Source organism: Rutilus rutilus (assembly GCF_951802725.1).
Source record: "Rutilus rutilus genome assembly, chromosome: 15".
Lineage (NCBI taxonomy): Eukaryota > Metazoa > Chordata > Actinopteri > Cypriniformes > Leuciscidae > Rutilus > Rutilus rutilus.
Window position 1 is genome coordinate 15842068 of NC_140220.1, and position 27838 is coordinate 15869905.

The 27838-nt window shown below is 41.1% G+C and overlaps 1 protein-coding gene across 1 annotated transcript in view; it reads right to left on the reverse strand.

Moving 5' to 3' along the window:
- Nucleotides 1-27838, reverse strand: part of rev3l (REV3 like, DNA directed polymerase zeta catalytic subunit) — a 128608-nt gene that overhangs the window by 26262 nt on the left and 74508 nt on the right. The window contains exons 10-21 of the mRNA XM_084433337.1: nt 26523-26651; nt 25843-26056; nt 25450-25592; nt 21487-25348; nt 20519-21372; nt 6187-6275; nt 5933-6058; nt 5555-5747; nt 3751-3862; nt 1524-1639; nt 268-386; nt 56-174 (exon numbers count right to left, since the gene is read on the reverse strand). Of these exons, the coding sequence (XP_084289463.1) occupies nt 56-174; nt 268-386; nt 1524-1639; nt 3751-3862; nt 5555-5747; nt 5933-6058; nt 6187-6275; nt 20519-21372; nt 21487-25348; nt 25450-25592; nt 25843-26056; nt 26523-26651 (6076 nt within the window). The remainder of the gene's footprint in view (nt 1-55; nt 175-267; nt 387-1523; nt 1640-3750; nt 3863-5554; nt 5748-5932; nt 6059-6186; nt 6276-20518; nt 21373-21486; nt 25349-25449; nt 25593-25842; nt 26057-26522; nt 26652-27838) is intronic.

A 27838-nucleotide genomic window follows, 5' to 3' on the forward strand; every position in this document is an offset into this window, starting at 1 on the left:
AACTCTGCAATAAGACCAGTAACTGGCATCTGACGGATGCGAGATCCATTCTCACCTGTGCAGGTGTGTGTTGTGGTCAAACCAGTCAGAGAGTGTGCGATGGCTGAAGAGAGGAAAGCGCTGATGCAGGAGGTGGAAAGCCACATTCTCAAAAGTGTAGTTATTCAACGCAGCCTGCAAACATACAGGAAGCACTTGATTAAAAGGAGAACACTCAGATAAACAGTGTTAGCTCAGGCATTCTGGGGGAATGAATGTGAAGTAAACCTCAGTCTTCATAACTCTCCACAAGTTGAGGACAATGCGTCCAATAATATGGATTTCCGTCATAGTGTCTGCACCATATTCATCTTTTTCTGCCATGAACCGATTCTCCTTTGAATCGCCTGTAATAGTAATGACATCAAATACAACATTTGAGAAATGGGCTACGGGGAAAAGGCACAGATTTGGCAGAACACCTGGCCAGCCACAACTCTTAAATTGAATACATGACCTCGGCTTTTAAATATTAATAAGTGTGTTTTCACTGGCCCTGTTCACACTTGGTATTAACATCCATCTGGGCAGTTCTGATCAAAAGTGCTCAGGACTTTGTGTGTGTGTGCCTGCCTATACTCTGATACCAGGTTATAGTCTGGGCTGGACTGTCTCTATCAAATGACAGGGCAGAAATTCTCAGGAGGAAATGGCAATTATAACAAAGGTGGAGCCAAATCAATTTTAAAAGATGTACAAATAATGTGCTTTTGCTTATACTTGCTCTCCACAGACAAGCCAGAACCCCTTGTGATAAAATGTAAACAGTTGCATGGACAATGTCTTTTTCTTTTCTTTAGTTTATGGTAAAAATACACTAGGCTAGACAGAGAGCACTGGAAGACTTAGTTCTGGCACGGCCCACTTTTATTTCTTATCTCTTGAAGTTAGACGTGTCCACACTCAGCCTGATGTAGACGACTCTTTCTTTTCTTTTTTGGTTTTGAGCTTGCACTACTCTATCTTACTAGTTTGTAAAGTAAACACTCTTGCTTTTGTAGCAAAACTAGTATAGTGTCTTTGATGTTACAGCCCATTTCAGTGGTATCGATGTATACATGGACTGCAACATTAGAGTGCATTTAACACCTGGTAATATTTTGTAGAACATGCATTCACTTGAGTCTAGATTGCCACTATTTAACACTCACTACGTCAGGGTATTACTACATGTTAGTAAATGGCAAAAAAGTTTAAAAAAAAATATACAGTATATATATATATATATATATATATATATATATAAAAAAACTTGCAGCAAGCAAGAAAGTGATGCACACACCAATCCCAAATGTTCGACATCTTAAAACGCTAATCCTAAATCTCTTATATGTCAGTATAGTATTTCGTCATAACTACTCATGGGAGTGTAGAGATTACTATAGCAAATATATACTCTATAGCAAAAGCAATACTTCATTAAAACACATCAGAGGGCACAGGGCACTAAACAGGTTGCGGACCGCTAACCGAGCTAACCGTACCTGGCACACGAGAGAGCTTCTGGCACAGGTCCACACCGAGGGTTGAAGCACGCTGCAGTAGGTAACCCCAAGAGTGCATCTGGACCTCATAGCCAACCAGAATGTCTGGGTCAAACCTGCGGGAAGGTGGTGTTTTATGAGATGTGATGAGTGTTTTTGCTGTATTATCATCCTTTAAGATTATGTAAGAAAAAAGTGCTCATCCTCATGTATTTCAAACCAGTATGTTGTTGTTGGTTTCTGCTGAACACTAAAGGAGAGTACTAAGGAATTTTTTTTCCATATGACAAAAAAGAAGCTCCCCTTATCTGTGAACTTTGTCTTATGAAGTCATAAGATTGCTTTGTGTGAAGCAAAAAACGCAATTTAAGTCATTATAACTCATGAATGGCAGTAGAGGAAAATATATTCAGTGAATGAATTAAATTTTGGCCTGTTCATTTCATAAAGCCATTGCTGTCACGTTTGGTTTTGAGTTTTGTTTCATGTTCAGGTTTCATGTCCTTTATTTTGAAGTTTTCCCATTGACATGTTCTTGGTTTTATCATGTGCTCCCCTTTTGTCATGTGATCCTGTCATGTGCTCCCCTTATCATGTGTCCTATGTTGTCATGTGTCCTATGTCCCATGCTCCACGGCCCAAGCCCGCCACTGCTAGGCCATGCTTCGTGTCCAGTTCCCCTTCACGGGCCTGGCCCTCCATCTCTCCCCCCTAGACCACCTCTGCTTCTCCACCCTCCAGGACTTTCTGCTGATTTGGTTTTGGGGTGGATGTTCACTTAAGGCGTCAGGTGCCACTTTTTTTGAAGGGGGAATGTGTCACGTTTGGTTTTGAGTTTTGTTTCATGTTCAGGTTTCATGTTCTTTATTTTGAAGTTTTCCCAATGTCATGTTCCTGGTTTTGTCATGTGCTCCCCTTGTCATGTGTCCTATGCTGTCATTGGTTTATTGTCTTTATCATTGTGTTCAGGTGTTCCTAGTTTAGTGATTAGTCCATGTGTATATATAGCCCTCATGTTCCCATTGTATCTTGTCTAGTATTGTTCGTGTAACCCGCTGTTTGATGAGTTAAGTCAAGTCTAGGTTTATGTTATTTCAAGTCAAGTCAAGCCAAGTGACGCTTTGTCAAGTTTTTTGTTTATTTGTATCTGTTCACAGTTTCAATAAACTGCACATGTGTTCAGTTCATCTCGCTTAGTGGAATATGTTACAATTGCATGATTTCAGACCATCTGAAATATAAAGCAAGTTGTAGGACTACTTTTTGACACGGTTTATTTATATATATATATATATATTTATATATATATATATTTATATATATATATATATATATATATATATATATATATATATATATATATATATATATATATATATATATATATATATATATATTTTTTTTTTTTTTTTTTTTTTTTTGTCCTGTTTGGAGCATTATAGAATGGTCACTATGAAACATTACTGAATGGAAAAGAGTAAAACATTTCCTTTTGAGTTCAGCAGAAAAAAAAAAGTTTGGAACAACCAGAATAAATCGCAATTTAAATTTTTTGGGTGAACCATTCCTTTACCATTTGAATTCCATTATATTTAATATTCATATAATATATATCCAATATTCCATTTGAATATTTAAAATGTTATCAATGTCAGTATATGCGAGTAGGATTGCAAAAAGAAATCCATAAGAGTGATAATGAAAATAAACAAGATTATAAATAAGTAATGAATAAATAAATGTATTCATTTATTCAGAAAATAAAAAGTAAACTAATAAATAAGATTAATAAAAAGTAAACTAATAAATAAGATGAGTCAGGCATGTGTGCTGTGAAAGAAAAGCCTTTTTATGGATAGAAATAGAGGTCACAGAGTGAGCTACTGTGTGAAAAGTGTATGACCCAAGTTGTCCAAAACATGAGAGTCCTTTATATTAAGAACTTCAAACAAACTTGTAAGCATAAAGTTGTAATGTGACATGTCCTGTCAGATGCTTTGAGATGCAAAGTGTGATGCTGATGCTGTTCAGTATGAGACATTATTTCCCAAGCACAATAACTGGATTCAATTTTTTTACACTTCTGTATTTTACTTTATATAGAGATTTTTTAAAGAATTTATCCAATTAATTGTAGAAATAATAATAAATTAATAAATTATTTTTTATTAATTTTTGTAGCCGTACACAACAGAATGAAAATCCAACAGATACACGGTTAACCTACTTTCTAACTATGTTGGAGATCTCTTCAAACAGCTCCTTCTCATCACTGGCATAGGTCACCTGCAGTCCTGTCACACCAGACCTAAAAAGAAAGGGTGCTGTGCTCCTGGAGGCTACAGTAAGAATACAACAAACAATAAGTTAGCAACAAAGAGATATTGTGTTAGGGTGTACCATCGGTGAAGGTGTAAAATCAATGACGATGGAGAAGAATTCTCAATCCAGGGTGTTTATTTTGGTGCAAAAGTGATTCCCAAGCAAAAATATATACAGTGACAAAAACTAAGGCAAAATAAATAAATATATATATATATATATATATATATATATATATATATATATATATATATATATATATATATATATAAATCCATAAGAGGTTCACATGTGTATTCTGGCTATGCCAATATCCAGGCCCAAAAATACAAGAAGTAATCCCACACTCCAAAACACTCTCCTAAAAATGGCTACCAGGAGCCCTTTTATAGAGTTAGGCTCCTCCCACTTCTGGGACATACCATGTATAAATAAATGATCATTTTAAAGCAAGATAAAACTACACAAATATTTTAAACAAATGGTATTAACATGCAACCTATGCATCACACTATTAATTACAAAATGATGTCTAAACATTGCAAAGAAAAATGTCTGAGAAATGATAGTTTCCCTGATTTCCCCCTGTGATGTCACTGACAATGAAAGTGCCCTTCCTACTGGGCAAATAGAAGCTTTAAAAAGGCAGCTCTCGCTGCACATGGGTTTGCCAGTAGAGAGGTGACCCACACTGCGAGTATAACAGTATTTTATGTGTATATGTTAGTTGTTGGAAATAAACTGTTAACATTTGTAAAAGCGTTTGGTGTGGTTTCTTTGAATGTTAAATCATATAACAAAACATTAAGCATTGAGACAAAACAAACAACCAACAAAAGAAAAGAAAATTATATAAAAAAATATGGAACTAAGCAGAGGGCCTATTACACCACCTAAACAGAAAAATAACAACACATCTAGTATATGATGTTATTTTGCCGGCATATAGATTGTGTGTGTGTGTATTGGTGTACATGCACTTCAGCAGTCCTTTCAAAATAAAAGTCCTTTTAGTCATAGGTCACAGGCTATCTGTGACACATTGAATAGCACAGTATATAAAACATGTAGGCCTTGTTTCACAGACAGGGTTTATATTAAGACAGGATTAGGCGAGAGTATGAAGTTGAGGACTGATGGGACGTTGTTCTGCTCCACTTCACAGAAAATGAGTGGTAGGAGAATTTTTGAATAACATGAGTCATTTACGACTGCAGCTCGTTCCGCACATCATTACACCATTTCCACATCATTGCACATACGCAGTCCTTTCCAGTTTCGGTTTTCAATCTGATAAAATATTTACATGTTCTCTTGGTCGGATTAGAAAAGAAATAAACCACCCCTTTCTGATCAAAATTTCATTTGGATCAAGCTCAATCGGATCGATTAAAGTGTTTACAAGAAGGCTTTTCAGTCCGATTGAGTTGTCAATCCGATTACTAATGGATTATTTGTTTGCATGTAAATATAGCCATTGTGAAGTAGAAAAATTAATCGTTTTGACACCTTGGTTTCAACAAATGCGAAATGTCTGAAATCTACAGTATTTCAGTATACAGACTTAAAGCATAATGACCTATATGTCAAAAGCAATCGCCTAGATGGTTGCCACATGCCACATCAACATGGAGATGTCTAGTTTGTTGCTTTTCCATGTCACGACTAGTACACATCAGTAATAGTAAGTAAATCAACACTGATCTCACCTTCAGATGAACCACAAGAATCTTTATCAATGACAATGGCCCCCGTCATCTGGGTAGTGTCAGATTTGGGGAGAGGGACATCAGAACTGAGGCAGTAGAATAAAGCACAAATTGGGTCAAATTCAGGGTCAGGCTCAAGGTCACGGCGAGTCCTTGCATGAAGCTCCATGCTTATCACTGTGAGGTGCTGTACCTGCAGTAGGGGGGGATTCAAACTTGAAATGAGAATAGTGAAATGAAAATGGACTTGAATTTCTAAACATGTGAGATGAAATCAAGACAACAAAGCTTTTTCCACTTTACATTTTTATGCAAGTTTGATCAATCACTCAGTTTAATGAAAGCTATTCTTACTACAAGACAAAAATCCATTCCTACCTCATGCAATGCTTTGGCCTCCTGCAAGTTCTGCATACTGACTTTAAAGCCATATGAATTACAGATTGACGGTCCCTCAATCTGGGAGTTCTCTCTCTTTGGAACATTCACATTGGTAAGCTGATTCTGAATGGGATAAAATGATTGTGCTATAAAAACTGCATTTAATATAATACAATATACTATTATTACTATATAATACACATAACATTGTATCTACATGAGATTCATAGACTCACAAACTTTGATCTGACCTTAATTTGTGTGGTAAGCAATACTCTCCGTAAAGCATCTTTTTTTTTGTTACTCTTCCGATGTAGCCACTGTGATCTGGGCACCATGTCTGCAAAAGAACAGATACAAAAGAGTTTTGCAATGAGTGGCTAAAAGGCAAAGCTTAGAAATTGGCTGTCTTGGAACAAAAAATAAAATTAATAAAGAAATCATGATTGGGGAGACTTCCGGTATGCCTCGTAGTGAATAGACGGGGTTGGAAGTCGCTCTGTGAACACTCATTCGTTTTATTTTCAGCAGTGTTATTTATTTAGTCTTTTTTTTTTTTTTACCAAATAATCGATTCTATGATACATTAATAAAGAAGAATGCCAAAACCAGGAAAATCGGGGCGAAACATTGTAGAAATGCTGACTGACAAGGGGAGCGACCAGGCAGCTAAGGCTAATGCTACTGCTTCAGTACAGGTGGAGGAAGAGATCACGCCAGCTTCCTTGAAGGACTTAATTTCATCCACCATCCGCTCAGAAATATCTTCACTACGGTCTGAATTTTTGTCTGAAATTCGTTCTGCCGTTTCCACATTACAAACAACCCTGTCATCGCAAGCTCAAAAGATCAGGGACATTGAAGAGGCACTCAACGACTCAGATGGCCGGTTGACAGTGGTGGAGAAGCTGTGCAGCACGCTGCAAACAGAAAACACCAGCCTCAAACTCAAGCTGGACGACTTGGAGAACCGTTCGCGGAGGCAAAATCTAAGGATTATTGGAATACCAGAGGGCTCGGAGGGCCAAAGTCCGATTGCTTTTATGGCCTCATTCTTTACTGAACTGTTTGGAGACGGCGCCTTTAAGCGACCTCTGGAAATTGATCGAGCTCATCGTTGTTCGTATCTTCCCGGACATGTCTGCTGAGGTGGCGAGACACCGTGCTGAATTCAAAGACGTGAAAACAGCACTCCGCAATGCTGGCATCACCTACGGAATGTTGCATCCCGCCAGACTCCGTGTCGATTTCCAAGGACAGCGCCAGATATTCCAGACTCCGCAGGCAGCGATGGACTTTGTTAGTACAGTCGTTAAGACTGCAACCAGGTGTTCCACTCGGGATTTAATTGTAAAGCTAGAGGCACAGCCATTTTAATTAACAAGAATACTCCATTTAATCCATCTAAAGTTATTTCAGACCCCAATGGTAGATATGTGATCGTTTCAGGCACTCTTTATGGTAATCAAGTTGCTTTAGCAAGTGTTTACGCCCCTAATTGGGATAATCCAGACTTTTTTGTAAAACTTTTATTTTATTTTATTCTAATTTCCCGGACCTGAATTTTTACCAATTGATTATGGGAGGCAACTTTAATTGTGTCCTGAATACTGCTTTAGATAGGTCATCTCCCAAACCAGCTACCTTGTCTCAATCCTCTAGAACACTTAACTCCTTTTTGGAGTGGTACGGTATAACTGATATATGGCGTCATTAGTCTCTAAAGGTGCTGTCTCCAATATTTACAAAACTATTTTTTCATTTACTGCACTCTCAGATTTTTCAACCATGTCTAAAATAAAGCAAAATTGGGAATCAGATGTTAAACATGTTTTTACTGATGAAGAATGGTCAAAGGCCCTTTGTCGCGTTCATACCACCTCTATTTGCGCTCGTCACTCACTAATACAATTTAAGATGTTACACAGAATATACTGGACGAAAGCTAAACTGTCTAAAATAAACCCGGATCTCGATCCTACTTGTGACCGATGTCGACAAATCTCTTTATCATACTTTTTGGCTTTGCCCAGCGTTGACCTCTTTCTGGACATCAATCTTCAAGTCGATTTCGAATGTTTTCATGTTAGATGTTGAACCGTGCCCTTTAGTGGCACTATTTGGTCTTAATCCTGCAAAGGTATCCTTATCATCTTTACAGTCAAATGCTTTAGCTTTTTGCTTAATAATTGGCAAAAGGCTTATACTGATGAACTGGAAAATTCCTTTTCCACCCAGCTACTTTCATTGGATGCACGACCTATTGCAGTTTATTTAAATAGAAAAAATTTGATTTACAATGATTGGCAGAACAGAACAATTTCATATGATTTGGCAACCTTTTCTTTTACACTTTAAAAAATAATCATTTTCCTATAAATAACCATTTACGTAACCACTCCTTTGCATTTGACCCTAGCTGTTTTTGTCCTCTCTCTCGTCCCTGTTTGTTTAAGAAACTAATAGAGTACATAAAAAAAAGGGAAATAAATTGTATTTGGTTTTCTTGACAGCTGGCAGTGATTGTTTAAAAAAGGTGTAAAGTTTGTTCTTTTTTTGTGTTTTTTTTTCTTTTTTTTTCTTAACTAATATTTACAGTTTTTGCTGTATTTTATTTATATTGCTACCATACTGTACATGCATACTACATTAATATTATTTTTACTTGTATTATTGTGTAATATACTAGTATGTTTTGAAGCAAGCATTTATAATCCTTCTCTTTTTTCTTTTCTTTTCTTTTCTTTTCTTTTCCCCTTTTTGTTGAATCAGAGAGTAAGAAATACCTCTGCTTAATTTCATCTGTATTTTTTTGGCCAATATGTCGAAACAAACACTGTGCTGTCTTTCTTTTATATTCTCTCTGATTGGTAAAACACCAATAAAAAAAATAAAAAAAGAGTTAAACCTAAGACTCTTAAAGCTAAAAAATAAAATAAAAATAAATCATGACTGATTCATAGTTATACTGAGCTTAAAATGCTGGTTATGTCATCTGAATCATTCATTAAAAAATGTGTTTTTTAAACTGTGGGTTGCAGAGTGGAAATGAATTAATTGTGCAAGTTTGGGAATGGTGACCCATTTATGCCATGTCAGAAATATAAGCAATCAAATTTAGTCAAGTTCATTGATAGGCATAATTTGTATCTACATATTTCTGACATGACACATTACAAATGTGTCACACATCACAACTTTTCATGGGCTGTACGCAAAAACAAGCATACGGCACGGCCAGTGTGGCCCGATTCACAAAGATTCACATAATCAGGATTTTGAATCAATCTGATGAATCCTTCACTGAATGAACTTATGACTGTACACATCACAACTTACAGCCAATAGGTTGCTCTTACTTTGTGCCACAAAGAAAGCAAAAATATATTCTCCCTTTAACTGTAAAGTACATTCAGGAAGTATGCAGACCCCTTTATTTTTTCATATGTTGGTATGGTGCAGTCATACAACATAAAATGCTTTCATATATATATATATATATATATATATATATATATATACACAGTGCAATGCATAAGTGAATACACCCATGCTAAAGTTGACTAAAAAGAGGAATAAAAAATCATATTTTGGAAATTGAACTTAATGCCTTAATTAAAAAAATTTGGAAAAATCCAACCTTTAAGGACACCAATTTTCTTTGTGAATGAATAATGTATCGTAAATAAATAAATGTTCTTCCTTAAAATACATGGTGCATAAGTGAGTACACCCCTATGTTAAATTCCCATAGAGGCAGGCAGATTTTTATTTTTAAGTATTTAAAAAAAAAAAAATTTAGGATACTATGCATCCTGATAAAGTTCCCTTGGCCTTTGGAATTAAAATAGCCCCACATCATCACATAGCATTCACCATACCTAGAGATTGGCATGGGGTACTTTCCATAAGATCATCTCTCAATGCAAATCAAACTAGCTTTTAGGCTAACTGAAATAAAACCATGCCAATCTCTAGGTATGGTGAAGGCTATGTGATGATGTGGGGCTATTTTAATTCCAAAGGCCAAGGGAACTTTATCAGGATGCATAGTATCCTAAACATTTTTTTTTTTTAAATACTTAAAAATCAAAATCTGCCTGCCTCTATGGGAATTTAACATAGGGGTGTACTCACTTATGCACCATGTATTTTAAGGAAGAACATTTATTTATTTACGATACATTATTCATTCACAAAGAAAATTGGTATATATAAAAATATATATATATTTTTTTACATCAATCTACACTACTTTGGTAAGAGAGGTGACCAGGAACCCAATGGTCACTCAAGGGGAGTTCCAAAGATCAGAATGTCACATTACACTTTTCAAAGTGAAATGTCTAGTGAGTGGTGCTAAAGTGTTCAGTTTTATCCAAAACAAATGAAGGTGGATCTGGCAACATCTTTATCAGAGCAAGATTACTACATCAGAAAAGTCTTACATATGAAGCTGGTTATGTGATGCAAATATCAAAAAGTATTAGTTTACAAACCATGCACTTTGGCAAAACCATATACTGCCTCTTGTTTTACTTTCAGATGGAAACTGCAGTGAATTATATGTTTAGGTAAGTTTTAGAGTTTTGCCGTCTGTTGCCGACTGCGAGAAACAAAGTTCACCTTCCAACAAGACAATGTTCCACAGCCAAGACCATAGCCAAGACCATGCAAGAGTGGCTTAAGGCTGGAATACACTACATGACTTTTGCTCAGATTTTCCCCCCGATCTGCTGCCTAGATGAGTCGACAATAGTTGCCAAAAGGTTGTGCCAGTCTGCAGATTTTGGGCAGTCGGAGTTAACAGATTTCACAGAAAATTGCGTAGTGTATGATAGGCACAGACTATCATACACTACTGTCATACTGTGCTAATTGCGTAGTGTATGATGGGCACAGACTCCGAATTTTTAGCTTCAGACTATGAATCCATCTAGTTGGAGGATATCAAAACATGTTTGATATCTTGAGTCGATTTTAGAACACACAACGTAGTGTATGACGCATCGCAACTGAAACCGAAGCTGTCCTAAAAATTAACAGAACATGTGTAACAAATTAGCCTCAGTGTTAGTAACTCATTTTTCGTTTGAGACTCAGCATAGTCGCTACAACAACTACTGGGGTAATCTCCTGCACATCCATGTTTGTTTCATCTGTCATGTGTCTTCTAGGCGTGGGTTTCTGTTTTCAGATTTTAAAAAGAAATGGTTTGAAAGTCTGGTAGTAAATGATCCTCAGTTGTTTAGTGTATGATAGTGTTGTCAAAGTACCGGTACTGAAAATGTGACGATACCAGCATTTCTGTAGTACCGGGTATATTCGGTACCCACTAATAGGCAGCTGCTTTAAAGGTGAACTAAGTAACTTTTTTACCTTAACTGAACAGCTTCGGAGTCACTGGAATGGTTATATTACTTATTTCGGGTTGAATGGTGGTCGTTTCGCACCCCCCTGGTGCCCGTGAGCGGAAAATCCGCACTTGCAACTTTGAGCCGGCGGGTCGCCGGCCGCCGCGTCAGGAAGTATGGCGTGATATCAGGTCTCGCGATGTAAACAATTGCTTTACGGTCAAAAGAAATCTGCTAAAATGCTGTCATTATTGCGCTCCCTCACGCTGTTCGAACCCGAATGAAGAAGACGTTTTAAAGAATGTCCCATCTCCTTTGATGTCGTTGATCTAATAGCCTCTGGTGTCTGAGAATCGCCAACGAGTTTTTACAACAGTGTTGTCAAATATCTACTCCGAAGCTGTGGGGGGAGCTCTAGAGAGAAACCTGCGAGCAAAAAGCGACAATACAGCGAAGAAATCCCGAAACTACTGACCAGCCCTAGAGACAAGCAGAACATGCAGAGTTAATATTTAAATAGTCTTTTTGCAGTTTAATATACACACTATATCGTGGTATATATCGGCTACTGACAGTGCTCCAAGTAAAAAAGTTAGTCTGGAGCCCCGCTTTAAGTCGCTTCCGTTTTTTTATCTAAGCGCGGGGCTCCAGACTAACTTTTTTACTTAGAGCACTGTCAGTAGCCGATATATACCACGATATAGTGTGTATATTAAACTGCAAAAAGACTATTTAAATATTAACTCTGCATGTTCTGCTTGTCTCTAGGGCTGCACGATATGAGGAAAAGCTGCGATGTGCGATAACATTGTTTAATATTGCGATGACAATATGACTTGCGATAACACTGTTCAGCATGTTTTACACAGTACCTGTGTTTGTAACGCGTCATCTCTCCTAAATCCAAAATAATCCCATATAGCTGAAGTGCTGTTCTTTTTCACCACAAGGTCTTTGTCAGCCACCACATTTTCCTCACTCTTCTCTCCTTCCTCCGCCATCGTATTTGCTAACGGCACAGTGTCGCAATTAAATTGACAACTCACAAATCAATCTGAGCGTAGCTGACACTTCCTGGGGCTTCACCTGATTGGCCAAATAGCATGAACGCGCCATCCATGTCTTCATGGCTAAACGTGATGGGTCAAACGTTTATTACATGCGCTTGGCGCATGTAATAAACTGCTTTCCCTTATTCATCGTGTCAGGCTGTCTGTTGCGATGTGTTCATCGCGCGAGTTCATATCGCGATGACGATGAAAATTCGATGTATCATTCAGCCCTACTTGTCTCTGTGTGAGTGAGTCGACGCGCGGTTTCATTTACCTCATACACTGAAGCACGAGTGACGCTCGCGCTGTTTTCAGTCTCTGCTGCCTCACGATATGATGACATGATGAAATTCATCTCCAGAGCCACTCTGAGAGTCACTTCATGAGCATTTTACCGTTTAATTTGAGAAAAAACTATCATCATATCATACACACATAGAAACTCAAAGGTCTTCACTGCAACCCGTCAAAATAAAAGTTCGGTTTAACTTGAAGAAATAATTAAGCTTCTGTACACTACAGTAGATTTAGCTACGTCTCCATGGGATTTTTTTAATAAGCAATATTTACGTTTAAACAGCGTGTAGCCTTTAATGCTTATGTATTATTTACTTATGATTACAGTCATAAATAAAGTCATTGAATTGAATTTACTATTTTTTTGCAAATAGTTAAATAAAATAGAAAAATAGTTCCAACTGATTTTGCTGTGGTACTGAAATTGGTACCGAGAACCGTAAAATTTTAATGGTATCGGTACCGACTACTGGAATTTTGGTACCGTGACATCCCTAGTGTATGATGCCCAGTTCTCTTACGAGAGGTTCTCTCGTATTGCGTAAGTTGCTTACGCTACGGGAAAGTTGTCTTTCTTCGAGATCTGAAGTCAAAAAATTATCCTTAATTTTGTATTCATTGTCAACGCAGTGCAGCAGCAGGCAGACCACGGCAGGCTGTAAGAGCGTGCTCATTGGCTGCCCGGCGGCAACTGCTTAAGCCTACCAGTGAGCCCTGTATGACGTCACACCCTATCAGGGCGCTTCGCGCCCTCCACACCCTTCTAACCGTCAAGGTGGTGTGGCCAGTGTGTATATAAGCAGGGCTCGTAGGCTGAAATTCAGATTTTCTTGTCTTCAGCGAAGCTCTTCGCATCGCTGGATCTTGAGAGCCGCCGCCGTTGAAACCAGCGACCAGCAAGCCTAGGACAGCGCCTGAAGAAGCCGGCCGCCTTCGCCACCTTCAGCCATCCGTGCCTGCTACGCTATCCGGCGACATATCCTTTTACTGCTGTGTGTGTGTTCGCCTACTGCGACACACACTCTCTTGGTCTACCGCCTCCTCAACAGTCCAGGATTCCGGCCGCACTCGAGCAGGCGAGGACGCGGAGCTTTTCTTTTTTCCCACGCTTCATCGACGCTCTCTCAGGTTGACGGCGCCGCTGAAAAGGGGTATAATGCCATTCCCCCCGTGGAAGAGGCGGTTGCAGCGCACCTTTGCCCGCCGTCTGGTTGGCGCTCAAAGGCTGCCCTCCCGTCTAAGGCTTGCAGGACCACTTCAGCCCTTGTCGGCCGCGCTTTCGCCGCCGCCGGACAGGCTGCATCTGCCCTTCACTCCATGGCCGTACTACAGATTCTACAAGCCAATCTTCTCCGCGAATTGGACGAGAGCGGCTCTGAATCTGGTTCCATCACGGATTTACGAAGCGCGACGGACCTTTCCCTTCGCGCCACGAAATCCGCTGCCCAGGCCATCGGACGGTGCATGGCCTCTCTGACTGTTACTGAGAGGCATCTATGGCTGACGCTCGCCGACATGAGGGAATCTGAGCGCGCGGTGTTTCTCAACGCCCCCCTCTCCCCCTCAGGTCTGTTCGGCCCGGAGGTACACGGGATCGTGGACCGCTTCTCGGAGGTGCAGAAAACTACACAGGCTATGAACCTTTTTCTGCCTCGACGCTCAAGCTCTGCTGCACGCCGTCCTCGCGACCAGCCTGCACAAAGCCCCGCCCAGCGTCCAAAAGCCGCTCGAGTGCTGAAAGTAGGTCACGTGTCCACCTCCCCGTGCCCACACCTACCCACTGCCCGCTCTGTTACACGGCCTCTCACAACCGGTCAGGTTTTAAATGTAAGTCCTGTGCCCGCCCTCGAGCGCTCACACACACTAAAAAACATCTCGCATGAGTTCCCTCGCGCGTCGCGCCTCACACTATATGTTCCCCGTCCAAAGCCACCGGGACACTGTGTGTAAAACGGCCAGCTATCGCTGCATGCGAGCCGCCGCATATAAGCACCAAGAGCGCGCGCACTGCGCCCGCGCCTCCGTTTCGAGCTCTCGAGCCCGCAACGCGCGGCAATCAGAGCTCGGAGGCCATTCTGCCCCTGGCTGCACCCGCGAAAGCGTGGGAAGCTATTCCAGGCGCGTCAGAATGGGTGCTAAGCACAGTAAAAGAGGGCTATACTCTGCAGTTCGCTCGCCGCCCCCCGCGCTTTCATGCGCGTACCGAGACGAGTGAATGGGGAAGTAGCACATCTACTTCGAGCAGAAATAGCGACACTCCTGTGCAAAGGGGCTATAGAACCGGTACCTCCTTCTATGAGCGAGACAGGCTTTTACAGCCGTTATTTCCTCGTTCCCAAGAAGGATGGAGCTCTCAGACCAATATTAGATCTGAGACATTTGAACAAGGCTCTTATGAGAAGACCGTTCAAAATGCTTACAACCAGGCAGATCCTCGCGCAAATTCGCCCGAGAGACTGGTTTATCTCTCTCGATCTGAAAGACGCGTACTTTCAGATCCAGATAATACCCCGTCACAGGCCATTCTTGAGATTCGCCTTCGACGGTCAGGTATGTCAATACACCATCCTGCCGTTCGGCCTGTCTTTAGCACCCCGCACATTCACGAAGTGCATGGACACGGCTCTTGCTCCCCTGAGAGCTCAGGGAATGCGGATTTTGAACTATCTGGACGATTGGCTAATTATAGCACAGTCAGAGGCAGAGCTTATCGCCCACAGAACAGTGCTTCTCAGCCATCTGGAAAGCCTGGGGCTCACGGTCAACTGGACCAAGAGCGCTTTAGTGCCCAGTCAGTCAACCTCTTTCCTGGGTTTGGATCTGGACTCTGTGGCAATGACGGCCCGCCTGTCGATACAGCGCACGCGCTGTATTCAACGCCTGGCCACGTCTTTCCAGCCGGGCAGCACCGCACCTCTCAAGACATTTCAGAGGATGCTGGGTTGTATGGCTTCAGCTGCAGCAGTGCTTCAGCTGGGTCTATTGCGTATGCGCCCGCTACAACGCTGGTTGAACGCCCGAGTGCCTCACAGAGCATGGGCTTCCGGCCGCATCCAGATCAGAGTGACTCAGAGCTGCGTTTCAGCACTGAAGCCCTGGTTAGCGGCCGACTGGTACCAGCGGGGAGTGACAATGGGGGCCGTCTCGCACCGCAAAGTTATCTCGACGGACGCTTCCACCTCAGGCTGGGGCGCTCTGTTCGAAGACAAACCGGTCTTTGGCCTCTGGTCAGACCAGGAGAAATCCCTCCACATAAATTGTTTGGAGATGATGGCGGTCGAGAACGCGCTCAAGCGCTTCCTCCCACTCATACGGGATCACCATGTGCTAGTCCGCTCGGACAACATGTCCGTGGTGTCCTATGTGAACCGACAGGGCGGTGTCAGATCCAGGAACCTGTGCAAACTGACAGAACGCCTTCTCGTATGGGCTCACCGCTCGTTGCGCTTGCTGAGAGCCGCGCACGTGCCGGGCCACCTGAATGTCGGCCCAGACAGACTGTCCAGGGACATCATTCCCCCGGGAGAATGGTCCCTGCACCCCCAGACAGTCCAGTTGCTCTGGCGCCTATTCGGCAGAGCGGATGTCGACCTCTTTGCGTCGAAAGACAACGCTCACTGCCCGATATTTTTTTCGAGGAGCGAGGACGCGCTGGCCCGGACCTGGCCCAGCCTCCCGCTGTACGCTTTCCCCCCGATCTCCCTGTTACCACAGGTCATTACGAGAATCAGGGAAACGCACCACCCAGTGCTTCTCATAGCCCCGCGTTGGGAGAACCAAATCTGGTACCCAGAGCTGGTGAGGCTGTCGCACTTTTACCCCCATGGCCGATCCCGGTGAGGAAGGATCTCCTATCTCAAGCCGGTGGATCGATCTGGCATCCCCATCCAGAGCGCTGGTCTCTGCATGCGTGGATAATCAACGGATACCCGTTGAGCTACCAGAAGGGGTCGTAAACACGATCACGCAGTCTAGAGCTCCCTCTACGAGACGGCTCTATGAGTCTAAATGGTCTGTGTTCGCTAAATGGTGCGCTACTAAGAGCGTTGATCCACGCACATGTGAGGTTCCGCGGGTGCGCTCCTTCCTTCAAGAGCTGTTGGACAAGGGCAGGTCCCCTTCCACGCTCAAAGTGTATGTGGCGGCTACTGCAGCGTTCGCTGAGACGACGCGCAGCCGTGCAATAGGAAGAAATGAGCTTGTCATCCGTTTCCTCAGAGGAGCCAGACGGATGAATCCCCCGCGGCCCCCCTCAGTTCCTATCTGGGATCTGTCCTTGGTCCTGGAGGCCCTGAAGGCTTTTCCCTTTGAACCACTTGAATCCGTGGATCTGAAATACCTTTCGCTCAAAACCGTTTTTCTGATAGCTCTGTCTTCAGTAAAACGCGTGGGGGATCTGCACGCGCTATCTGTTAGCCCTGCATGTCTCGAGTTCGGACCTAATGACTCTAAAGTCATTCTCAGCCCGAGACACGGTTACATCCCTAAAGCGATTGGTACCCCCTTTAGGGCGCAAATCATCTCCCTTTGGCTCTGCCAGCATCCGATAGCGGGGACAGTGATAACCTCCTATGCCCCGTTAGGGCGCTGAGAGTTTACGCTTTCAGGCGTTCCGAGCAGCTCTTCGTTTCTTTCGGCGGGCGCACCAGAGGTCTCGCCGCCTCGAAACAGAGCTTGTCCAGGTGGATAGTGGACGCGATCGCAGCAGCTTATGCCTCCAAACACCTGCAGTGCCCTTTGGGTATCAGAGCCCACTCCACTAGAGGCATGGCCTCTTCGTGGGCCTGGTCCAGCGGAATTTCTATCCACGATATTTGTATGGCGGCGGGTTGGGCCTCCCCATCAACATTCGTGAGGTTTTATAACCTGGAAGTTCCCGCCTTGCAGGCTAAACTGTTGTCAGTATAAGTGGCATGTATGTTTTGCCCAGTCGCTCATGCGCAGACCACATTCTCGTACTGGCAAGTATTTCTGGTATGGCACCAAGAGAAGAGTGTTTTTCTGCACAGACCGGCTATGCCGCTCTGTCCCCCACCAAGCGCCTGTGTACTGGTGCTGGCCCGCTCTGCTGGCCGCCTGTCCTACACTCGGTTGCGCTGAGGTTATCTTCTCCACACATAGACCGGTGATACCGCTCTATTTTTCCCCTATATGTGCTTATGTACTATGCGGGCCCGTGCTACTGGCCGCATCTTTCACATTGATATATATGGACCGGCTGTGCCGCTCTATTTTCATATGAAGTGAAGTGCTTTGTACATGTGTTGGCCCGTTTCTTTACCGGCCACCTGTTCGGCATGCTGTTTTCCCCGGTCTCCCTGGAACTCATGCACTGGATGCTCGGCGCACACGGCGTTGACAATGGGTTCCCGTAGCGTAAGCAACTTACGCAATACGAGAGAACCTCTCGTAAGAGAACGTATTCGGTTACCTAATGTAACCTCGGTTCTCTCTAGAAGAGGGAACGAGTATTGCGTAACCGGCCGTGTCGCGCCACGAGCTTTTGCGCTTCAGACTGTGAAAACCAGAATTTCAGCCTACGAGCCCTGCTTATATACACACTGGCCACACCCACCTTGACGGTTAGAAGGGTGATAGGGTGTGACGTCATACAGGGCTCACTGGTAGGCTTAAGCAGTTGCCGCCGGGCAGCCAATGAGCACGCTCTTACAGCCTGCCGTGGTCTGCCTGCTGCTGCACTGCGTTGACAATGAATACAAAATTAAGGATAATTTTTAGGCTTCAGATCTCGAAGAAAGACAACTTTCCCGTAGCGTAAGCAACTTACGCAATACTCGTTCCCTCTTCTAGAGAGAACCGAGGTTACATTAGGTAACCGAGTACGTTTTTCTCTGTAACAATTACAAAGTCGACAAGTGTATGATGCCTAGTATGTTCAGATATTAAAAGTCATGTAGGGTATTCCAGTCATTAGGGACTAGAGTTGTAACGATACCAAAAGTTTAGTTGTCTGTACTAATACCAGTAAACTTTAAAGATTCTCTGTACTAATTTAAATACCATTGCAAAAACCATTTAAACAGAATATTTATTACTATTTAACTTATGTAACATAAGACATTTCTATGGCCTCTGAAAACAACAGAAGTCAGATTACGAGGGTGTCTGCCATAGGTATGCTGTGACCATGTTGACCAGATGTGACCAAAGCTATTGATATATTACTTTTGGTAGTTTTTGGTAACACTTTTTTTTTAAGCCCAGTGACATAGTTACACGTTACTACATGTACTTACTATAGTAAGTCCACTCTTTGTCATGTCCACACTTAGTTTATAAGTAGATTTGTGAAATGTGCAGAACTCAGTCACTGAAAATGGCAGAAAAATCCCAAAATACACTTGTGCAAAGCTTGTTGCATCATACCCAGAAGACTGCAATCGCTGCCAAAATTTGCAATTTAGCAATGCAATTTCCTTAAGACATTTGCAAAGTTGTCACAAATCTGTAAATTGATGCGAGTAGGTATTTTGCAAATGGAATACTTACTGCTGATTGGAAGAGGCATCTGTCAATCAAGATATGCAGAAAGTACAAGGAGGCTGTGGTAGTAAGAAGTTGGCAGTAGGAATTCATGTGTGGATGTGTAAATTTTACAGCTGTCGATTTAACAGCGATTAATTATGGAAAAAACTAAACTTTTTACAGTAAATCTGCCCACCATTGTCTGGTTGGGTCAGACAAAAATTTGAAAGAAACCAGTCTAAAAAGTGAGAGTGGTGTAGAGGGAAAGAACAGCAGGTTTAGCTTTTAACGCAAGCAACCCAAAAAACTATTTGCTTAAAACTATTTGCACTTGGTGCTAATAGCCTCTGCCAACAATCTAAGAAAAGTTTCCAAAAAGAATTCCATTTTCTACCCATGAATGCATTTATGCTGCTGTTACAATAACATTCATAATGCTATGAGATTAATGTTTTTTTAATACTGAAATATATATATTTTTTAATTATACATTAAATATAAAAACTCAAACCGCCAGTAGGTGGCAGCAAGTTGCAGTCTTGAGTCCTTAAATCAATTCAATGATTCGTTCAAGCGGCTGATTCATTCAATAACAAAGCAACTGTCTACAGTCTTTATGAATGGGTCACTGAATCATCCAATTTATAAAATAAAAAAAGTATGAGTTGCTTGGAGATGCACAACAGTTGTGCAGTGGCTTTGCTTGGATCTATTTTCGTTGTTCGAAATAGCGAAAAAATAATCAATATTGACAATATTGTGTCTAAAATGATATTCACAATAATAACTTGTTTATTTAACTTTATAAAATCAATATCACATTTGCAATTGTGCTATTTGGGAAAAAACAGCACTCTTGCTCATGTGATATGCTAAACTAGAACATATGATATAAAAATACAAAAAAACTAACTCTTATAATTATAGGGACATTTTAATTGTACACAAACAAGGCATGCTTTTGTCTGTTGTTGTTGTTTTTTGCAAAGTTTTTTTTTTTTTCATCTCGCATCGTAAAAAACAATTATCATAGATACAACTGTAATATTTAAAACATGCACACACAAATCGACCTTCAACTGTTTGCAGCATTTTCAGCTTATCCTGTGGAATAGATGTAGATATCTTGTCCAATCAGCTGTATATATTCCATTTGCAAAATATATCTAGCTTTTCAGTTTTGTATGACTTCTTGTTGTGTTTTCTAACTTTTTATTTTGTTTTCAAATTAGGTGTGTTTTCTGAATAATTTATAGTTTTGTTTTAGTTTATTTTGTTTTCAGTTTTTTTGTGATTTGTTCTGCACTTCTCAGCCACCATTCATTATTGATAACAGAACTGAACAACTTTTAGCTAAAAGATTTAAACTCCAATGAAAACCATAAAAAACATACCCTCATTTCTTATTGGACTACAGCTTGACCCATCGTCGTCAATGCAGCTTCTCCTGTGGACAGGTGTGCTATGGAGCAGGTAAGAGCATTTGACATCTGGGTCTTTAATGGGAAAAAGTGATGGACTCAAGTGGTCCTTCGGCAGTACATTTTCAGTAACATTGAGATTTTGAGACTGATCCACGTCAGGGGATTGCAATCCATCAGTAAAATCCTCCTTGTCCTCATCTTGTTTAATTTCAGCTAGGCCTTGTTGCCATGTAGAAATCTCAGGAGAGTTTGGAGAAGTGATAATCTGATAACTTTTGTTTGTCTCCATGTCCAAGGTACATTTCACACTCTTAGGGCTTGTGTCAGATGAAGCTGCCATAACTGGTGAGAAAAGGTGGGGTAAACTTAAGCCATTCCTACTGATACACTGCAACTCTGAAGCTTTTTCAAGCGTTTTATCATGATGCTCTGAGCAAGGTGAATTCAAGTCCTTTTTCTGAGATGAAATCTTGTCATATGTACTCTGCATCAGCTCTGCAACTGCCTGGCCACACATTTGTTTCTTGTCCCTCTGAAGGCACTCATACTGTTTTTTGGCCTGCAGCCAGAGCTGCACCTCTTCTGGGCTTGGAGCACACTTGCAGGGAAGCATGATCACTTTGTGATCACTGCCAGAAGATGGGTTTTGGTCTTTGATAAATATAGATGATTTAAACCCATAGATTGGTGCAGAGGCTTGATTTGTCATGGCACAAAATGCAACTTTCCAAAAATTTAAGCCATCTTGAGATAAGTCTCCATGAAATTCAACTAGTTCATTCGCCAGCCTGGTTTCCAAAATCAACTTCCGACCACCAACCTCCCTGAAAAAACAGTATGAATGAGTATGGATGATTTCATAATCGAATTAAAAAATTTGAATATACAAACACAAAACTCCTGCAGGTGGATCCATTATAAATGTTGTGTGTTCTTACCTTGGCTTCAATGGTGCATCTGATGGGTCACTGCAGAATGGTTCCTGGTAGGTGGCTTCTGAGAGGTCCAGATCCATCAAAGTAGCTAAGATTTCTTCTCGAGTAGGCGGAGACATGAGAGGTTTGAGAATGTTAGTTCCTCCACTCTTTGAACTCTGACCAGCATTTTTCAGCAGGGACAGTGAGTTGATGGACCGTGGGGAACTGCTTGGTGTTGCTGAACTGCCATCTAGGGGATCACTATTTGGGGAAACACCACTATAAACAAAATTAGCAGAAGTAATGGGGGAAAAGGGTTCTGGGTCAAGCAACACATCTCTCTTTTCACAGTGAAAGTCCTGAAAGTGGCTGAGGCCATGGATTTTACCTAAAGAGCCCACCCAATCTTTGCTAAAGATCTTTTCTGAATCAAGCAGAGACAGAGATACCTTACTGGTATAAACTCTGCCATTTTCACAAGATGTCTTATCAAAGAGTTCTGGACTAAGAGCCCCAGACTTGTTCCAGTCCTGTTCATGCTTGCTGTTCTCATCAACGTCAAACATCTTTTGTGATCTGTCCCCCAACCCAACCAGGGCATTGATTGCCTCCTGACTGACATCACTGAGGAACTTCTGAGGCAAGTGCTTGTCAGTTAACACAAACTGGTTACTTGAATAAAGACTGGAGAACTCGGTTTGGCCAATGGCATTGATATCAAAACTGTAATTGTCTGGGAGCTCCGGAGACAAGCTATCCTCAATAGAGCAACAGCTGTCAAAGCCAGGATCAGACAAAAACACAGGACTGTCATCTGATGAAAAATAGTCAACTCTCAAATCATCCGGTTTTCTTTTCTTACTTCTGATTTTGGACTTTAACTCTTTTGGAACTTTAATTCTTGCACCCCTTGGTTTTCTTGATGTTGATGAAAGAGCTCTTCTAGATTTGCCTGGTTTGGAAATATCAGTTGATTGACTGGTAGAAAACACAATCTCAGTCATTTGATCACTTTTATGTGGTTCCTTTCCTGCCTTGAGTTGCCTCTTCTGGAGAAGCTCCTTCAAGACAGCCAGTCCAGAAGGGATCTCAGGAACACACATTTCCCTATTTTTAGGGTCTGACGGCAATGTGAGACCTGTGTGAGATCCATCTGTAATTGCACTCTTAACAGAGGACATAAGGGAGGATCTACAATCAACAGACTCCAATAAAGTTGTTACGGTATCTTTCTTTCTTGTTTGCGGTCTTCTTGACTTTACGTTGGCTTTTCTGTTTGATTGTGAATGCTGTACGATAATAGGGCTCTCTTCATGGCCAGAGGCATCTGAATTGAATTCATAGGGATTTTTTGTAATGGTCCCATCTTGACTAGTATTTTGTGATTTTGAATTGGAACTGCTGTATGTGATGACAGAACATGGATAACCTACAGACTTTGTGGCTGGGGAAATAATACTGTTCAGAGGTTTTTCAATACAGGTATTGGGTGTAATCTGTGAATCTTTTTGCGAGTCATTTGAGCAAATGGCATTGATGAGAAAAACATCTTGATTTGACTTTCTTCCAGTGCTGGTGTGCTCTGTTTGTGAGTCTGAACAACTGACAGTAAGATCCTCTTGACTGCTTTTTTTAAAACTGGGATGTTGGAAAGGAGTCATGTCATCAGATGAGGAAGTAATAGGTGCAGTGTCAACTGAATGTGAAGCCTGTGAATTATTACTCTTCTTACCTTTGACCTGCTTTTTTCTCAGGGATTGCTTCTCATTCAGCATCCTGCCTTTCTGAGAAGCTAATGTGCCATCTCCGAGAACAGTCCCTTCAATACCTTCACACTGTTTTTTTTGCCTCCTTGAAGCTGCTGGAATACTTCTCCTTTGTGACTCCTCAGTTTTCACAGAATCTTTGTTCCCTGACTTTGTTGAGGTATTAATTCGTCTTTTTGGGCTGGTAGCAGAAGCCTTTTTAGGCCTGGGTGTGCTGCTTCTATCCCACAAACCTCTTCGGCATGGTTTTGAAGCCAGTACTTGATAGGGTGAACCTAGACATGGATCATTATGGGGGTTAATAAGATGATCATTTGAATCTGATTCCAGGAAAGGCTCAGTAGGAGACCAACATCTTGGTGGGGTTGAATCAGTAGGACTGGGGGCTCTTTCTGACAAATAACCCAACTCCACCATCACATCAGAATACTCTGTACAGCAGTCATCAGTGAAATCGTTATAACAAGGCCATGGAGGGGGGAATTTTGGCAAAGTTAACAATGCTTTGGGACGCTTTGCCCTCCTAGTCTGATTTGCTCGTGGACATCTAGATCTTGGGGAGATGCTGGCCCTCTTTGATATTGGATTGACCTTGGTTTTTCGTTTGGGACATTTCTTTACTTTTGGCTCAAGTAGCGGGTACTTCACTGCCGTAGACTCTGGCACTTTGGGCCAGAATTCTTTGAGAGGAGCGAGCTTTTTGTATTCGGCAAGCTTTTCTGGTGTTAAAACTGTGTGCGTTTCCTCAGCCTTAATTTTAGAAATCTTCACTAGCATGTTCTTCTGACCTTTGAATCTGTTAATGATTATATATTTGATGATGATTGGTGGCTCTTTTTTAGCCAGTTTCCTTTTTTTATGGCTGAAGACATGATCTTTGCCTTTAAAGCCTTCATGTTGCACCAAAGCTTGTTTGAAAGAACCAGAACTTGCATGATCCCCCTTTTCACTGTCGCAACTCCTTTTTCTTTTGGTCCGCAAGGTATATTTGCTACCTGGCAAACAGGACACCTTTGTGCAAGAGACTTTGGTGGGAATATCTGCAAGTTTTTCCTCTACTGAGCTCTCAAGTAAACCTTTAATAGTTGGTGGATCTGAAGTTTTCATGTCAACCTCCTTATACATTTCTGGGAGAAAGTCTAGAGTGATGGAAGGAAGCGCTGTGGCTTCCTCTTTCGTAGGAGATGGAGTCCTTACAGGACTTACCCGTTTTTGACCTAATGTAGTTCTCTTTTTGGTCAACTTTAACCTTGACCTTCGCTGTTCAGGATTGTCTAAGATACAGCAACCATCCCCAGTCTTGCTCCAGGCCTGTTTTTTGATGGGTCTGGACAGGCAATTAGACAGAATTACGCTGGGAAAAAATTTGTAGTGTGCCTCCTGCTGTGCCACAATGGTCCTCTCAGTTTTATTCTCTTGGTAGTCCTCGTATCTTATTTTCAGTTCACCAGCATCTTCCTCTTTTCTTCCCTGTCCTGTCTCAGCTTCTTGAGGGACCAAATCTTGGCTCTCTTCCACAGGGCTTTGTGTCTGGTCAAAACTTATCACAGTACTTCTGCAATCATTTGGACTGAGTTCCATTTCAGTCTTGGTGGGGCAGCTCATCAGCTCAGAATAACATACAGAGAAGCTCCTGTGATTCTCCAGGATAGATAAATGGTTATTTTCCAAATTTTTAATACTGGTATATTTTTTTAAGCTCAGGGGAAGCTTAGAGTTTCCAAACACTGAATCATCAGGATCTGGCTGATTAAGGCCAGTGGCTTGGTTTTCACCAGTGTACAAAGGGTGCATACCAATTTTTTCAGCACCAATTTTAGATATATTTGCTGTATTGGAAGGGACTGGGTGTTTAACTGGTTGAATATATGGCACCTCTTTGTTAACTCTTAATCCAGTTGAACATTCGTTTGCCTCTTGACTTTTTAAATGCTTATCTGCTAAATCCTCTTGATTGAGTCTATGTTCAGCACATTTGTACTCAAGAACAATTTTAGCAGAGGACGGTGGCTCCATACGGACAGCTTCATTTGGAAAAACATTTCTTCTACCAAGGATCTTTTCTGTTGCTATTAGAGATGAATGTGTCCTTGATCCTTTGTCTGTTAGTGATGAATCTACAGCAAACAAGACAACAAGTATGTATACACTACTGCACCAAAAGCAATCATACTTGTCATTGTAGTTCATTAAAATACTTAATTAAAATTGAGCTTACCACTATTCTCATCTGCAGCTCCATCCAACTGTGGAATGGACAAGTCAGTAAGAAGAGCACTGTTTCCATTCCAATACACCTCTTCATCTGATGAGGCTTGCTGCTCTTCGCTGGAGCTTTCATTTGCTTCTTTCATGCATAATCTGTGCAGGGAGGCAACACAGATTATGATTAAACAACATGCCACCAAATTAAATAATGCACAGTCATAACATACACACGCACTATCATCTGTCTGCTGTGGACCAGCCAGTTTTGCTATACGAGGCCTATTCTGAATGCCTGTTAAAAAGGGTTCAATAAATTGAGTTTCCTGATCAAATGAATCTGCCTAATCATTTAAGTTAAAATTAAAATTAAAAGCAGACAATTACAAAAGTGAAATTTGGTGACCTTTTCCTGGCAGAGGGTTCTGGCATGTCACTATCCCATCTTTGTGACATGATTTTACTGAGCTCTGACTCATTTTTCTCCAGCTCAGGCCCAGCTTCCTCATCATCACTGTTATAGCCGCAGCTAGCAGACAGCTGCTGGGACCTGTCGGCTCTAAATCCATCATCAGCCAATGCTTCTAGCAGATCAACCATGGCCTGGTCTTGATTGCTGTCTGTTTAAAAAAACATTGTTGAATATGTAAATGTAAATTTAAAAATATAATAAGAACATGTATAAGAGCAGATGCATTATGCATATGTGTACACATGCAAAACTGAAATGAATGTAAATATAAAGAGATGCAAATAAAAAATTGAAAAAAAATATTTCTTAATCAGGTTTTTTTGTTGTTTTTCAATATAATATCGATTAAAAAAAAATCATTGAAATGCCAATCTTTTTATGCATAAAACAAAAGTAAATGGGATAAGTAATACAAACTTCAGACAAAAATAAAATATTAAAATGATCTCTGAATACACCAATTGTATTATCTTGCTCAATTACAAATGATCTTTTAAATATATTTTGATGTATTTATGTATTGATTTATTTAAAATACTGATTAAGAAAAAAAGTTGCAGTGCGACAACACTGCTTGTGGAATCATATTATATTTGTTATGATAGTCTCGGTACCAAGTATTGCTGATTGGTTGGTTCTCTGAGAGAGAGGGAGGAAGGTCTGACTGTTTTCCAACAAACTTAAAATGGCCTCTTCATCAACAACTGCCACTTCAGCATCTTTCCCACCATGCCTTTTTGTATCTATATGGTGAAAAGGAAAAAAATTATAGACATTTCATCAGACATTGTCAAAAAGTGAAACAGTCATAGAGAAACCACAAATTTTCACTGTGTACAGTCTCTTTGTTTTTGCAGTTTTCTTTCATCAGCATGAAGCTGCTTGTCACTCTTTCTAGTGACAATGAAAGGGTAAAAGGGTTTAATTTGAAGCAATTTTCATGCATCCAGTGTTACATGATAATTTCCCATATACAGTGTGCCAGTGTTTCCTGCACTGAATCATCAGAGCTCTGTTGTCTTTGCGTTGGCATAAGCCTCGCTGATTCATTGCACGCAAAAACCATAAAAGAAACCAAACGCTGATTCATTGCACGCAAAAACCATAAAAGAAACCAAACTCATAATAGTGCAGCATGCCTTTCAACTCATGAATCATTTCAATGAATCAGTCAAAAGCAATGGGCAATCAATCACATTTTATTTATTTATCCATTTGATATAATCACATGCAACAGTATAACCTTCTGACGATTGCTTCTCAAATCTCTATGAGGATTAACAAAACTCTTATCCATTAAATAAGGGGGGACAGTACCGACTTTTTTGGGACCAACTTGTTCCTCAGAATCACAACCTGTAACTATGATTTATTGTTGATGTATATATTTTCTACCAGGTGTTCAAAATACGTAGTATTACTGTCTTACTGAAATACTTCTGCTAATCAGCTGTGGGCCACTATTACCTAAAACTGTGTCTATTAATGCAGATTGTCTGTTGTTCTTACTATGAGTAATGATAAAGAATGGAGCAAGATTTGTTTTGCAAACTTTAATGTTACATCAGTCATTCAAGTTTGTGCTCGGTTAACGTATGCGCTGTTATTGATACAGTTAATGATGCAGTTCCCATATGTGCACCACAATAAATTAGAAATATACATATTGGTTTGTTGATGAACATACACTTGTTAGTGATGATGATGTTGCAACATCTCACACAGAAATGACGTACATTTCTTGTACGTCAAACTGAGTAGTGTATCACTGAGAAACGTCCTTCTCAAGTCGTCCTTGTGATGGAGGTTCGGGTTGAATAACTAGATCTTCCCATGTTTCATCATCGTACTCGCTCGGATTGATATGGTAAAATTGATGAAGTCTCCGGAGCTGAAATTTAGTCATGGTAATGTGGTGATTTGTTTGGTG